Source organism: Cyprinus carpio, chromosome A6 (genome assembly GCF_018340385.1).
Source record: "Cyprinus carpio isolate SPL01 chromosome A6, ASM1834038v1, whole genome shotgun sequence".
NCBI classification, from domain to species: domain Eukaryota; kingdom Metazoa; phylum Chordata; class Actinopteri; order Cypriniformes; family Cyprinidae; genus Cyprinus; species Cyprinus carpio.
This window is the reverse complement of record NC_056577.1, coordinates 26,845,437-26,860,761: the sequence shown is the minus strand read 5'-3', so window position 1 is coordinate 26,860,761 and position 15,325 is coordinate 26,845,437. Positions and strand designations below refer to the sequence as shown.

The 15,325-nt window shown below is 34.4% G+C and overlaps 1 protein-coding gene across 2 annotated transcripts in view; it reads right to left on the bottom strand.

Annotated features, from left to right (window-relative positions):
• The window catches only part of LOC109057539 (contactin-4-like), a 78,294-nt gene that overhangs the window by 13,175 nt on the left and 49,794 nt on the right, over positions 1-15,325 (bottom strand). The window contains exons 7-16 of one of the 2 annotated variants that reach the window (XM_042758764.1): positions 14,153-14,255; positions 13,485-13,669; positions 12,785-12,927; positions 12,478-12,607; positions 10,399-10,549; positions 4,385-4,512; positions 3,448-3,620; positions 2,083-2,200; positions 1,543-1,701; positions 412-561 (exon numbers count right to left, since the gene is read on the bottom strand). In XM_042758764.1, the coding sequence (XP_042614698.1) occupies positions 412-561; positions 1,543-1,701; positions 2,083-2,200; positions 3,448-3,620; positions 4,385-4,512; positions 10,399-10,549; positions 12,478-12,607; positions 12,785-12,927; positions 13,485-13,669; positions 14,153-14,255 (1,440 nt within the window). The remainder of the gene's footprint in view (positions 1-411; positions 562-1,542; positions 1,702-2,082; positions 2,201-3,447; positions 3,621-4,384; positions 4,513-10,398; positions 10,550-12,477; positions 12,608-12,784; positions 12,928-13,484; positions 13,670-14,152; positions 14,256-15,325) is intronic. The other variant, XM_042758765.1, reaches the window with a different exon arrangement.

Sequence of the window (15,325 nt, the reverse complement as noted above, 5' to 3'; positions counted from 1 at the left end):
TCATAGAATGAGGAAGAAGTCCACTCAATTTTTGTTGATGTTGACATGAATTATTGATAGCTGCATTTCTTGTTCGCTGATGTCCTGATGTAAGCTATACCCCCCGAAAATTTATATGCAACCACATTTTCTTGTGGTTTCAAAATAATCAACTAAAAATGCCAACCCTTCCGCGATGTCATTCCGATTTCAGCCCATTTAATTTGTGTCCTAATTGTCTGTAAATTATTTGCAATTTGGATGTTCCCAGGAAAACCGGTGTGAATGCGCAAGTGTTTATTTCTCATGCCTGAACTCTATTACGTGTAGTCACTCCTGGTGATTTAAACTAATTATAGAATTAAATTACATTTTCTCCTTCCTGATGTATTAGAGATGACAGATATGAAATCGGGAGGGATGAATGCATACCTGCAGCTTTGGTGCGAACGGGTTTGGATGGCACACTGGGTTCCCCCACCCCCACGTTGTTGATAGCCGCAACTCTAAATTCATAATCTACCCACGGATTTAAATTCACTGCTGTTGCAAGAGTCATCTGTCCAGGCACAGAATCAGGAACTAGGATTAAAGAAAATTTGGAATGGAAAAACACATCAATGCCCATCTGCACAAATGAGTATCATAATTATTGTGCAATTACTTCTGAAGATATATTTTGGTCTTTCTTAGCAATTGCCTGTTTCTTTTTTTATCTTTCGTAGTGTATAAAAAAGGCATTTGCATAAATCACATCTAAGTGACTCACTCAAAAAAAAGAATATGAATACTTGCTTCCTGCAACAATTTTGTTATAAAAACAGAATCAACACATAGCTCTGTCTGATCAATCTATCTATCTATCTATCTATCTATCTATCTATCTATCTATCTATCTATCTATCTATCTATCTATCTATCTATCTATCTATCTATCTATCTATCTATCTATCTATCTATCTATCTATCTGTCTGTCTGTCTGTCTGTCTGTCTGTCTGTCTGTCGGTCTGATCACAAAAAATCACACATACATGTACCAATAAAATTATTAAGAAAAGCCCCCAAATTAAGATTACTGAAAGACATCATTGTGCCACGAGTAAATAATTGAAAGAGAGAGATAAAAAAAAAAAAAACACTATTACAGAAAGTTGCTAAAGAGGTCAATATATTTAGTTTGTTTATTCCTATATCATTGTGCCAATTAATTTCATATTATATGAATATGGTACTATGGTATATAAAAAGTATCAAAGTACCATGGTATTGTCATCTGATAACAATATAATGAAAAAAAATCTACATATGGTGAAAAAACTAATGCAACTATATATATTTTATATGGTAGCACCATTTTTAGGTTTAACTTAAATTTACATTTACAAATGTGCAGTGGAATTTCTGGGAATGTCATTTTTTCCTACTGTAAATTATAATATGACTTGACATTTCCAAAATCAAAATTTAATTTTTAAGGGGTGGCTCAGTCACAATAAAAATAGCATGAACTGGTTTTCTAAGATAAAACCAGATTCGACAAGAAAGTTCACAGAGTCCTATACCAGTTTTGACTGCCTGCCAGCCGATAGAGAAAGGGGTCCTGGCTTGCACAATGTAGAGGGTAACGGGACTGTGGTTGTCAGGTCCGGGGCCCCATGAGACCTGAGCAGTCCTGTCTGTGACGTCCCCCACCAACACACCCACTGGAGCACCAGGGGGCCCTGACAACACCACCACCAAAGAGACAAAAAAGACTCAAACTTGCTGCGTATCCTCATCAGAGAAGGGCACAGCAAGGTTACCAAGTACCTTGCGATGTGAGACAAGTCTGCCCACAAAAGGTGACATGATTAATATTCAGAACCAGGGAGAGAGATCCTTCACTTGATGATGGAAATACAAAAGGTTCTAAAGAGCACGAAGCAGGGAATTAAAGCATTGATTTCAGATACTCCTGTATTCATTACTTCAAGAGCTGAATAACAGAATAAAATAGAAATAGCGGGGCAAATTGTGAGGCCTTTTTAATTTATATTTGATAAATGCTCAGAAAAGTGTAGAATACTGAACAGTCTCCATGGGGGGAAACGCACATACAGTACCTCTGACAATTAAGTCTGCCGCTGCAGATACACTGTCCACAGCTGTATGCACCATGCAGACGTACTTCCCAGAGTGTTTCAGCTGCACATTCCTGATCATAAGATCCCCAGAAGAGCTCTATATTAAAAAAAAAGAGTATTATGTAAAAAAATAAGTAGAGAAAGAAGTCTATCTATCCATCCATATGATTACTATATTCATATATTATGCAATGTCAGTGCTATTGTTTACTACTAGAAAATAAACTATTGAATTACTGTGGTACATTTTAAAGAAATTTTACCAAATGAACATTATCAAAAACACTATTCTGCAAATGAGTAAATAATTAAACAGACAGTTACAAATAGTAGCCTATATGGTACAATACTATGTAAGAGTTTTTGAAATAAGTCTCATGTTCACCAAGGGTGCATTTGTATGATTACAAATACAGTAAAACCAGTAATATTGTGAAATATTATTGTAATTTAAAAATTAAAAAAACCATTTTCTATTTAAATATATTTTGGAATGAAATTTATTCTTTGATGGCGAAACTGAATTTTCAGCAGCCATTTCTCCAGTCTTCAGTGTCACATGATCCTTGAGAATTCATTCTAATATACTGATTTAATGCTCAAGAAGCATTTGTTGTTATTTATAATGAAAACAGTTGTGCTTCTTAATATTTTTGAGGAAACTGTATTTTTTTTCCAGGATTCTTTAATGAAGTTGAAAAGAACATTTATTTGAAACAAATTTATAAAATTCTAATTGTCACTTTTGATCAATAGAATGCATCCCCGAAGAAAAAAAAAAAATTCTGACCCCAAATCAAGTATATTTTCATTTCTGTAGTTACATCATATTTTTAAAATATCAATAAACAAATGGCAGTAGCAAAAAGCTCTGATATTTGATTGGCCCTTCAGTTTAGATAGGGTTCTTTTAATTCACTTGAACAAGCAATCCTTTTACTGTTAGTGAGAGCCCGCCATTCGTGCATTTGCTCATCGCTCTCTCCAGGTTCTCAAGAGCAATACTTGGCAACTTAAAAGCTCTGTGGATGATCTACACAGTGAGAGAGTGGGTCCTGTGGATAGCTATTTGAGGTTCACTGTGTGTTAAACAGAGTGCAATGTAAATCCTGTAATCAGACGGATTTGTGCCTCTGTGTTCAGAGAGCAGCCAGGTGCCCTTGTACTCAAGTTCCCCCCATTACTAGCTAGGCAATAAAAAAAGGTTAAAAACACCAAGGGATCCCAATCATTCTTCACTCACATTCCTCTACTCTGAATGATTTCAAAGAGGAATCCAAGGCTAAAGTATTTCAGGAATACAGAATTTGTAGCTTTGAAATATAATGAGTGACAGAAACGCACCACTCCAATCATTCCGAAGTGATCGTGTCTACTGAAATCGATGAGCTTTCCGTTGAAGAACCACTTGAAGACGGGATATAGAGTGGAATCTTTAGATACTTCACACGGCAAGACAATGCTCTCCCCTACTGTGGCATCCATACTCAAAGGAGGGACTGTAATCTTGGTCGGTTCTGTCAAAAAGTGAGATAAAGGAAAGAAAGGACCAAGACAGAAGTGTTGAAGATCTTCAGTTATGCATTAATTCATGAGAGTTTTGTGCACTTTTCAGCCTGTCAGGTTTGGAGACTAGATGGCCAACCAGCTAAACCAACTGGAAACCAGCCTAGGAAAGCAGCTAGACCAGCTTAAAACCACTTAAAACATCTAAAATCATAGATGAAGTTGTTTTATTCAGTAGGAACTTGTTGATTCACTGACTAGCTATCACAAAAGGGAATCTGCCTCATTTTAAAATTAAACACCCACACAATTACAATTATTATTTTTTTTTTAATTCAGTCCTGGATTTAAATAACCCTACTTGAAGCCATCAAAGTGTCCAAAAAACATGCATATGTAATGCAATAAGTTATTAAAAGAGTAAATTGAGAAAAAAAAAAAAAAAAAAAAAAAAAAAAACTTGCAACAGCAGCATATTTTTAATTAAACATGCAGAAAGCGACTGGGGTGACGAGGATGAAGTCCGCTCCCGGTGCTGTGGATGGCTACGGATTTTTTTTTCACACCAGCGGCTGGACCAATAACTCACACATTACAAAAGCTTGGATGAGTTATACCTCTGTCAAACCGGCAGGAACATAAAACAACTATATATTTCATTATCAATTTCATGCTTGAGTTGCTCACTGTTTTTCCACAGGTTCTCATCCGGTTTAAGGCGTCCGGTTAGAAGCAAGAGAAATGTGCTGTTTGTGAAATGTGAAAGGTGCTTTACCTTTGACCACTAAAGTCCCAGAACTGCTGGATGTACCAAAAGGGTTTTTGGCAACACAAGTGTACCTCCCTGCGTCGGATTTGGAAACATTGGCAATCCTGAGGGTGCCGTCCTCTGAGATGGTCCGCCTGCAACAGTAAATAAAAATTGTTGGAATAAATGTCAACAACCAGTGACATCTTGCTATAACAATGCTGTTTATTAAATAATAAATAAACTTTATATAAAAATTCAAACGTTTAATTTAACTAATTTTACTAATTTAAATTGACCAAATTTAGCTCCAAATCAGCATATTAGAATGATTTTTGAAGAATCATGTGACACTAAAAACTGGAGTAATGGCTGCTGAAAATTCAACTTTGCCATCAAAGGAATAAATAACATTTTAAAATATATTCATGTATATAAAAATATTTAAAACTCTAAGAATATTTAACAAAAGAACTTTTGAATGGTAATGTGTATGCGTGTGTGTGTGTGTGTGTGTGTGTGTGCAGGTTTATAAGGTTTACGAAGACACAAATGTGTATAATGGCATAGGTATTACAATGTGAACATGGTTTATGAGGACACTTCCTGTGTCCTCCTAAACAAAATGGCTTAAAAACATACTAAACTGTTTTTTGAAAGTCTAAATATAAGTCTTAATGTTCATATTTCCTTATATATGAATGATCAATATATTAAATGTTTTCACAGTGCACTGATAATATCGTTATTTTAATATATATCATTATACTGAATAATAACGAATAAAGGAATAAAGGAATTTCCACTTTCATACATTTAAAAATATGGACAATATATTTAATTATATATTATAATATATGTATATTTTTATTCAGTAATACACTTTATAACATATAGATCTACATGTGATAAGATATGGTACTGTATGTCTATAAATATATTGCACATATTTACTCATGCAGTATACACACACATATATAGACATAATATATTTCTTATATTTTATAATAACGTTCATTATCTATCTATCTATCTATCTATCTATCTATCTATCTATCTATCTATCTATCTATCTATCTATCTATCTATCTATCTATCTATCTATCTATCTATCTATCTATCTATCTATTTCATATTTTCATATATAACTAGTTAACAACAGCACAAACACACCTGCATGTACCAAAGTATCTAGCAAAGAAATTATCAGCATGATGAAGAGTACACAGCCATTACTTTTTAAATAGATATATAGAGTAATATATAGTCTTATTGGTGTTAGGCCAGTCATCAACCTAACCACAGGCTCTACTCTGCATGTGCACAATAAAGGAGAAAACTTTATGAATATAACATGTAATGAATATTTCTGTACTATTAATATATAGCCATACATGACCAATGCATATTGCAGTATATTGAAAAATATAAGCACTAGTTTCCCATATATGGAAATATATTATGTAATATACCACATTATATTTTGAAGTTTATTCCCATAAATTTTTGTTCCATTAGAGTGTGAAAATGATGTGACTTGAGTAGGAGAGATGTATGAGATATACAGTATAAGCATCCAAAATTGTAGAACTGTGTAAAAGTATTCGGGTGGTGAAACTGACAGTCTCCTGGAACAGATGAAAGAATAAACAAAGATGGTCTTTAACCCAACACGTTCTCTGACACACAGAGTCTGCTCAGGTACTGGATCAGAGCTTTAATGTTCAAGGATACAGCAACCTTCCTTCGTTCCTTCCTTCTTGCCTCCCCAAAATGAATTCTTAAAGAGCCAAGCTCTGCCTATTCCAGAAAGAGTAACAGTGTATTTGTCTCGGCATGCTTGTGTTTATTTTTAACAAGTCTGAAACCTGTAGAAAACCATTCTAATTAAATGGTCAGAGTATTCAACAGTATACATTTAGTTAATGGGATTCTAAAAGATGAAACCTCCACATTTACGAGTGAATACTGCAACATTAAGGCCAAGAATAAAGTGAAAGGGAAGAGGATGTAAAAGAGAAGCTGGTTTGAATTCTTACCTGCGGCCTTATCATTATCTAACATATGTAAGATGCTATCAAAACATTAAAAAGTGTTTGCAAAAAGGCAGCAAGAGCAGATGTGATTATGAAGCTCTTGCAGAAGCCTGTCTGGATCATGTGAGGAGATGTTGATACCGTCTGAATACACAGGTTATGGATTTTTCATAACCCTCCCCTAACCTTCAGTATTAAACGTGTATTTGGCAGAAATGAATGATAGCTAAAATTGTGTAGGTTGTGTAGGAGAGGTGTGTGAGATGATAAGCACATTGTAAGTGATAATTTATGCACTGTAAAATTCAAATGTCAAAAATAATCAAATAAATAATAGAAATAAAACAACAAATAATACACATGCTATAGATTTGAGTCAGAAAAATAAAACTGATTACTGCTTGGCTAACTGCTAGCAGGTTAGTTCATAGTCTAAAAGAGAGGTTAATTTTATGTATTTTTCATTTAACTGGAAACTTGTCAGACTTCCTGCAACTGACGTCAGAAAACAATTCTCAGAAGTGCTCCATCGACCTTGATGTACATGAACAAACAATGCTGCTTTGTTTTTAATAACTAGGAATGGAATAGAAGGAATGATAGATAGATAAATAAATAGAGCAATGTAAATACATAACGCTGTGACCTTCTCCCAGAACAAATCAAACACGAGCGCAGCAGACCTGCCAGCTAAGAAATCAAACAATTTCAGCTGCGGGTTTTTAAAATAAATATGTATTTACTATGGCTCAGAGAACATGCTTTACGCCGAAAGCTTTGCTGTGATTTATTGACAAAAATATCAAACGCTGACCAGACGACCTGTAAGCAATGAGCTGCAAAACTAATAGGAAAAAAGACAAGGGCTATCTGCTTACGGAACGAAACTGACCACACAGAGCCACATTTATATTTGCGTCAAGACATGATGGCTTTGTAATCAGTCTCTGATCTTTCCTCTACTGACTGCCCTGTGGAATACAAGACTAATCGATGCTTCTCCTCACATGTTGAGGCACGTCAAGAGAATCATAAAAAGTCTACAGTGAGGCTGCAACACATATTGACTTGATACAAACTCAGGAGTGTGAGATGCAACAGATTGACAAGTTCGTGTTTGCACCTCTTCAAACTAAATCAGAGTGTAATTGCTGTGAAAACATTTCAGACTCAATAATCACACATAGTTACCCACAAAGCAGCTCTTTGTTCTTTTACTCATGATTAATGTAGGTGTCAGTGTGTTCTGAAGGGCACGGTACCTCAACTACTATTTATAAGTTTGGGCTTTATTTATATATATATATATATATATATATATATATATATTTTTTTTTTTTTTTTCACCAAGGCTGCATTTATTTGACCAAACATACAGTAAAACAGTAATGGTATGAAATATTATTACAATTTAAAAACTTTTTTTTCTATTTTTTTTTTTCAGTTTTCAGCAGAAATCATTTTATCATTAATTTAGTTATAATTTCTCAATTTAATATGTCTGAATAAAAGCATCAGTTTAGTACAGTGCACTTTTTTTGCAGTATGCATAGTATACAAATCTTCTCATACATAGACTACACAAACGTTTTTTTCTGCATTATATTTTTCGTTTTACATTATATGTTAAATAATATCCATTGTACAGTGTGTAATATGTAGTATATATTAATACTCTGTTTGAAAAACAACTAACCAGAGCACATTGGATGCCGTAGTGTATCCCACAATGCAATGTGCTCTACTTCCATTGTTTTTGATTTGCCCAAAAAAAAAAAAAAAAAAAAAAAAAACTTAAATGTGAATTTGAATCTCAAAAATGAAGCTAGTGGATGCCACTTACTGAATTAAACATGGACTGTTTAAGGAAATGTTTATTGTTGCATATCGCATTATATTATATATAGACTACTATTTGTAAAAAATTGCATGAAGTGTACATAGAGAGAATCTGAAAATAACAGCAAAATAACTATTTTAAAAATGACAATTAGATTCCACTTGCTGAATTAAACATGCACTTTTTACTTGTGCATATTGCATATTGTTTCATATAGACTACTACTTCTAAAACAATAGCATGCAGTATGCACAATGTGCAACAGTGTATGCAGTGCACTTGACTTTTTAACATTACTATATTTCTAGTTGAAATATGAAAATAACTGCAAATACAATTAATAATTAGATGCCACTTGCAAAACATGCACTGTTTATTTATGCATATTGTTTCATAGAGGCTACTATTTCTAAAACAATAGTATGCACAATGTGGAACAATGTATCCCACAATGTAGTGTTCTTGACTTGAATGTCCATTTATTTTCTGATAGATATGAGTGGACTGTCAAATGCTAAAACATTCTACTTAAAACCTGAAAATAACTGCGAAATTCCCAAAATGATAACAAGATGCCACTTGCTGAATTAAACGCACTCACTGTGTACTGACATCTTTTCGGAATATTGCATATTGTTGCATATGCTACAAAACCACAATACGCAGCATACATTACATACCGTGAAGTATGGAGTTAGGATTCAAGATTTCAAGATTTCAAGATTCAAGATTTTTATTCGTCACATACACAATTATATAGAGCATATATAACCAGCAGTGAAATGTGAGTACATCCACACTCCATTTCAGACACTCTGAGGCTTACCCTGACACTCTGATAGACAGTATCTGATATACAGTCTTGCACCTCTTGTCTCATTTCCTCCATTCACTCTAACTTCCAATCCCGCTCCCCCTTTCCCTCATCCAATAATCACATCACTCCACGGAGACCCCGGGCAGCATCAGTGAGTCATGGCATGTGTGTTCTCTCTCAGGTCCAGATGGACCACAGTGCACAGAGTAAGCTCCCACTGGTCATCACTCCATCCCCATCCATTACTGGAGATCATACACGCATCCCTCCTGCCACCTGTTCTGACACGGCCATGCTAGAACGATTCTGTCCCATTGAAACCCCACAGGAGAGAGGTAGAACCAGGGGTGTATTAATTAGTGTTCCAGCAGGCACTCACTCTTGTGTGAAAAGTGTCATCAGGAAGGATGTTGTTGGTTCTGAATGTGCAACATCTGTGGCTTAGCAACTGTGTTCAGTGTGGACAAAATACAGGCAATTATGTTTGAATAAAAATATGGAAAAACATCATATAGTAGTGGGCTGATGCTTTGCAAATAATGACTGCTGAGGGAGAAAAAGTAGGAAACAGGAAGTTGAAAAATGCATTCTCATTATAAAATGTTTCTCTTATTTTTTTGGGGGGAAGTAACGTTAATTTTGCATTATTTTCCACTTCACAGCTGACGGTTTTATCTGAAACATATAATTGAGCACAACTAGATTTTATTTAAGCACTTTAATTTCTTTCCATTAATCAGCATTATTTTGACTTTGATTTTAAAACTCCAGGAAAAAGAAATGTTGCTGAGCGCCAGATCAGCATGTTAGAATGATTTCTGAAGATCGCTGAAAATTCAGCTTTTAACAGTTATTTTAAATGGTAAAAAAAAAATCACAATATTAAATTAAACTCTTACTGCCCCCAAACTTTTAATTGCCATTATATATATATCTTATAACACTTAATAAAAGTAACCTACAAACACTACCAACAAAAAACAAAACAAACAAACAAACAAACAAAAAAATCCTATAATGCTTGTGCACTGTAGATATACCCTGTATTTCACCCAACATGGGGAAAGGAGAGGTTTCAATGTCTGTGTTTATGAGAACATTTATTATATAAATGGAAACATAATCCACCTTGCTTGTTGGAAAAAGGATATTACGGCATAAATTTAACTATACTATTAAAAACCATGCAGATGGATGCAAGAAAGTGCCCTGTGTGAACGTGCCTTAAGACTCTTCACCAGAACCCTGCACTACTGCAGTGCAAACAAACCCAAAGGCTCAGGGGATGACAGGAGTGCAAGCGGCTCATTTCGCACCTTTCATTAGCGACCGGTCTGCTGACCCATACCTCTTGCTGTCTTTTAGGAACTCGTTGCCTCTCCTCCAAGAGTAGGAAGCTCTGGGGGACGCGTGTGGCCGGCATTCGATGATAGCTTCCCCACCTCTCCGGATCAGCGTGGTCTTCTTCACTGGGTTTTTTGAGAAGTCTGGAGGAGAGGCTGAAAGACAAGAGATTCAGTGTGTTTGGCTCAGATAAGTGATTCTTGCTGACATATTTCACCATTAGAAATACTTAATACCAGTGTTTCCCACTCATTTGACCAGTTTATTTTTATGACTTCTTAGTGATGCACTGAAATTATTATTCTTTTTTTTTAATTCAAAACATGAAACAAAAATTAAAGTTTTCAAATAAAAAAGTTGTATACAAACATTTAAACTGCACATAAAGCACAAAAGTTTTTATATCAACTTTTTAATCATATAATTATGTTTCTATTCATTACGGAAGAGGATTAGGGCCAAGCAATAATAAAAAAATAAAACCATCTCGAGATTAAAGTCATTATATTGCGAGATTAAACTCGTTAAATTTCGAGAAAAAAAGTCGAAATACAATCTTGAAAATAAACTCATTAAATTTCGAGAATAAAGTCGTTGTGTTTCGAGAAAAAACTCGTTAAATTTCGAGAAAAAAAGTCGAAATACAATCTTGAGAATAAACTCATTCAATTTTGAGAATAAAGTCGTTGTTTCGAGAAAAAAACTCATTAAATTTCGTGAAAAATTGTCGAAATAATCGTGAGAATAAACTCATTTAATTTCGAGAATAAAGTCGTTGTGTTTCGAGAAAAAAAGTCGAAATGAAATGTAGAGAATAACGCATTCGATCAGTGTTCATTGCATAGCCTATATCTTTCAGTAACAAAGAAATACTATCAACTTTAGCTAGTTATGACACAATAATAATTAGCACACGAACTTTAAAGTGAATTTGCAAGCGGCTAGGTCTTTTTAGAAGAAAAAATCTGTCCAATTTGCACGATGTAGGTTACTCGCTTTTGTCCAACATGAAATGACAACCAGAGGACAAATGCAAGGTTATCGCTGGCTTCACCCAAATGCACTCTGCCACTTGGACAGCTATGATAAATTAAAACTGTACGGCATTGCCATTAATGCCCTGTAATATAATGAGTTTATTCTCAAGATTGTATTTCGACTTTTTTTCTCGAAATTTAACGAGTTTTTTTCTCGAAACACAACGACTTTATTCTCGATATTTAATAAGTTTATTCTCAAGATTGTATTTCGACTTTTTTTCTCGAAATTTAACGAGTTTAATCTCGAAACACAACGACTTTATTCTCGATATTTCATGAGTTTATTCTCAAGACTGTATTTCGACTTTTTTTCTCGAAATCTAACGAGTTTAATCTCGCAATATAATGACTTTAATCTAGAGATGGTTTTATTTTTTTATTATTGCTTGGCCCTAATCCTCTTCCGTAATTCATAGTTCATTGTTGAAACATAAAAACATTTAAACAGTGCCTGTAATTTAAACACTGAAGATATCACTCACAGGTAAAGTAAGTAAAAATATAAGTAAAGTATAAAGTAAAATATGAGTATTTTGCATATATTTAGCAAAACCTGTTATTTTTAGTTGTCTTACGAGGTTATGAAAATTGAATGGCTTTCCTGAGGTAAGTGTAATTTTTACAAGCTGTGTTATTGACATCTTTCAGCGGATGAAACACTGATTGAGCGATTACATTAGACATAATATATTTCAGTAAGTTGTATGGTTTATTTCAACATACCTTCTGTTTATTTCATGTTTTAACTAGTAGTAAAAAAGAAAAGATGATTGGTTCATTTTCGGCCAAATAATAATACGATTTTAAAAAATCATTCCTATTTTATTGAGATTTTTGCGGTGGTTTTCCATTTGTATTCTCAGACATATCAAGCTGACTGAATATAATTTAGAGCAGAACATAACTGTTCATATGTTCATACAGAACCAAATTCTATTAATTTCCAAGTCTTTTGCAGGTCTTAAAATCACAATTTAAAAAATCCTTGATATTTTCATTTGGAAAAAAAGACGGGTTATTTGATAACATGGAAAGATGCTTACCCACAACTTTGAGCTCAGCACTTGCATATATGACTCCATTATCATTCTCAGCCAAACACTGATACATCCCAGAATCCATCAGGTTCATGTTGTAGATGGTTAACCCGCCACCAGCAACACGAATTCTGTCCTGAGCATAAACAAAATTATCAGTACAGATTGCGAGCTCCACTAATAACCTAGATATATAATTTTTCAAAATACAAACATTTTTAACATATACACTCTAACGTAATCAGCTAATTTTAAGTCTAAGTACTTCGTAAAATGGACTGAGGGGTGTTATTCTGGTGGTTAGTATTATCACCTGAGAGACCAAAGGCTGTCCATTCTTGAGCCATCGGTAAACAGGTTGAGGTTTTCCATTAGCCTTGCACTCCCAGTGAAGATCAGACTCAATAGCCATGTTTGCATCATACAGAGTTTGCGACCACTGCAGGTGTTCCACAGCTGTGTGAACAGCAATGAACTACTATAATACAAATGCAGAGATCTGCATCCTACGTCCGACTCTCTGAACTTCCTCATTGCATGCATTGACGAAAGCATTGTGTTTTATAAACCACCAAAAAATGAGGTTACTCTGTGCACATTAATTCTAGATGATTCTTCCTATCTTGTAGAAGAGCACAGTAGCAGTGCATATATTGTGGGCTCTCTGGGCAGACTAAACAACGCCTGCTATAGCCATTCTAATTAGTCTTGCCTTGACAATTGACAATAAAATCTATTCTTTCATTATTTATTATTTACCACAGGTTGCTATGTGATCTGTTATCTTACTCATTAAAAATGTAAATTTCTCTTATTGATTTTCCTGTGGTAATCATGATGGCAAAACGCTGCATGGATAGGAGAGATAAAGAAAGGTCTTTTAACACTGTGAAAAATACTCTGCACACAGTTTTTTTTTGGACACAGCTGTCTAAATATTTCCAAAAAGGGCTAATTATCATCCAATATTTTGACCATTGACTATATATACTTAAGTCAGTATTGGACCTTACTTTGAAATACAAGACGTCCTTTTGCAATACTACGTCCTTTGGAGTTTTCGGCGACGCATTCATAAAGTCCAGAATCCTCTGGACGGAAATATGGGATCTCTAGGACACCATTTGAGTGATTTATCTTCATTTTTCCTGGGAAGGGGCTTCCGTCCGCTCTCTTCCAGGAAATAGAAGGCACTGGACTGAGAAAAGTCAAGAAAAGAGACCATATTAGCATCACACTGTGCAAAGATGTTCTATAGAGGCTTAACATGATTCATCAAAGCAGATCATGTTACTAGTTAGTCAACATGATACTCAGCCCATTTCTACACAATTACAATTCAATTTTGACATATTCATAAATGGCCTGACAGCCTATCTGTTCTGTGTTTGATAGCCCTCCAGTATCCCAGCATCCCTTAACACATTACTTGTGGACAATCTAAGGCCAGAACCCCGTCCCACCCCTGGATCACAGTCTGCAGCTGATTTTAAAAATAATGCCTTCCCCGCTCCATCTGTTTCCTAGTACTTCAGTAAGATTAAAGGATTCTGTATATTTCTGAGACATTTCTCTTAAATAAACTGCTAAGATGTACTATGTGCCAAGTGTGGCAGTCCCCAGTTAGCAACGCAACCCTCTGGAGGCAAAGAGTCCATCTGTTAGTAAAGTAGAGACCTACTTTCCTAAAGCGAAACACTCCAGTCGAACCGATGATCCTTTGGCAATGTGAAGCATTTTTTCAAACTGGACTTCAATCTTTGGCTCATATTCCCCCATCACAGCTGGAAAATGAGGATAGACAAGCATATGTCTTTTAGGGTAAAACCAATGCGCTTCAATTCAGAAATGACTTTACTATTATTCACAGTATATTTGTACATCACTTTATGTGCAAACAAGGCATATATACAAGTTTACAACACATGCAGCTAGCCAAGAAACCTTGCTGAAAAGACAACGGCTGGTCACCAGCATATGTAATGTTCTGGATGCTTCTGTTCCCACTAGGTTTTTAACTAGGTTAGCAATGCTATTTTTTTCAGTCATAGTCTTTTGACAATATTTTGTCATACCATTTTCATTCATAACTATTATTTTTTATTTAGTAAACAAGCAAAACTAGAAAAAAACTGTAACGGACAACTTTACATTTCTGAAAAAATTTTGATAATATCCTATATATTTTTTAATATAACTATAATTTCAGTGCACAACAATACATGTTATTTAATGATAATGTCAAATATATATACATTATGAAAAACATATTAATTTAAAGATGTATCAAACATATAAAACATATTGCATAACAACATGACATATAACATTACATGAAAACAGTGCTTACATTAGATAAGTTAATAAAAATATAATAACATTTTTTTAAAAATTATAATGAAAAGAAAAAAAAAATTGTCAACTTAGATTTTTGGTACTAATTTTGTTACATTGTTTGCCAAAAAGACTCCCTTAGTCAACCTGCTTTATCAAAAAGATCATGATGGTTTTGGCTATGCTGGTCAACCTGCACCAACTAGAAAATCATGTAAATTTATGCTGGCCTAAAATGGTCTTTTCAGCAGGGAATGTAGATCAAACGCAAGAAAAAGTAAGAAATATGAATTAGTAAAGTAGTAAGAGTTCAACAGTGCCCAAAATATTCATAGATAAAAATATTTAATATTCACATTAACTCAAGATATTCAAAACCTATCCGCCCTACTTCATATACCTTGTCTGGGTGAATATTAAACAGACACTAATGACTGGTGATGTTGAGCCTCCCAGGGTATATGTGTGTGTGTGTGAGGGTTGAAGTCTTCTTTCTTAATGCAGAATTTTTTCTCTTTCC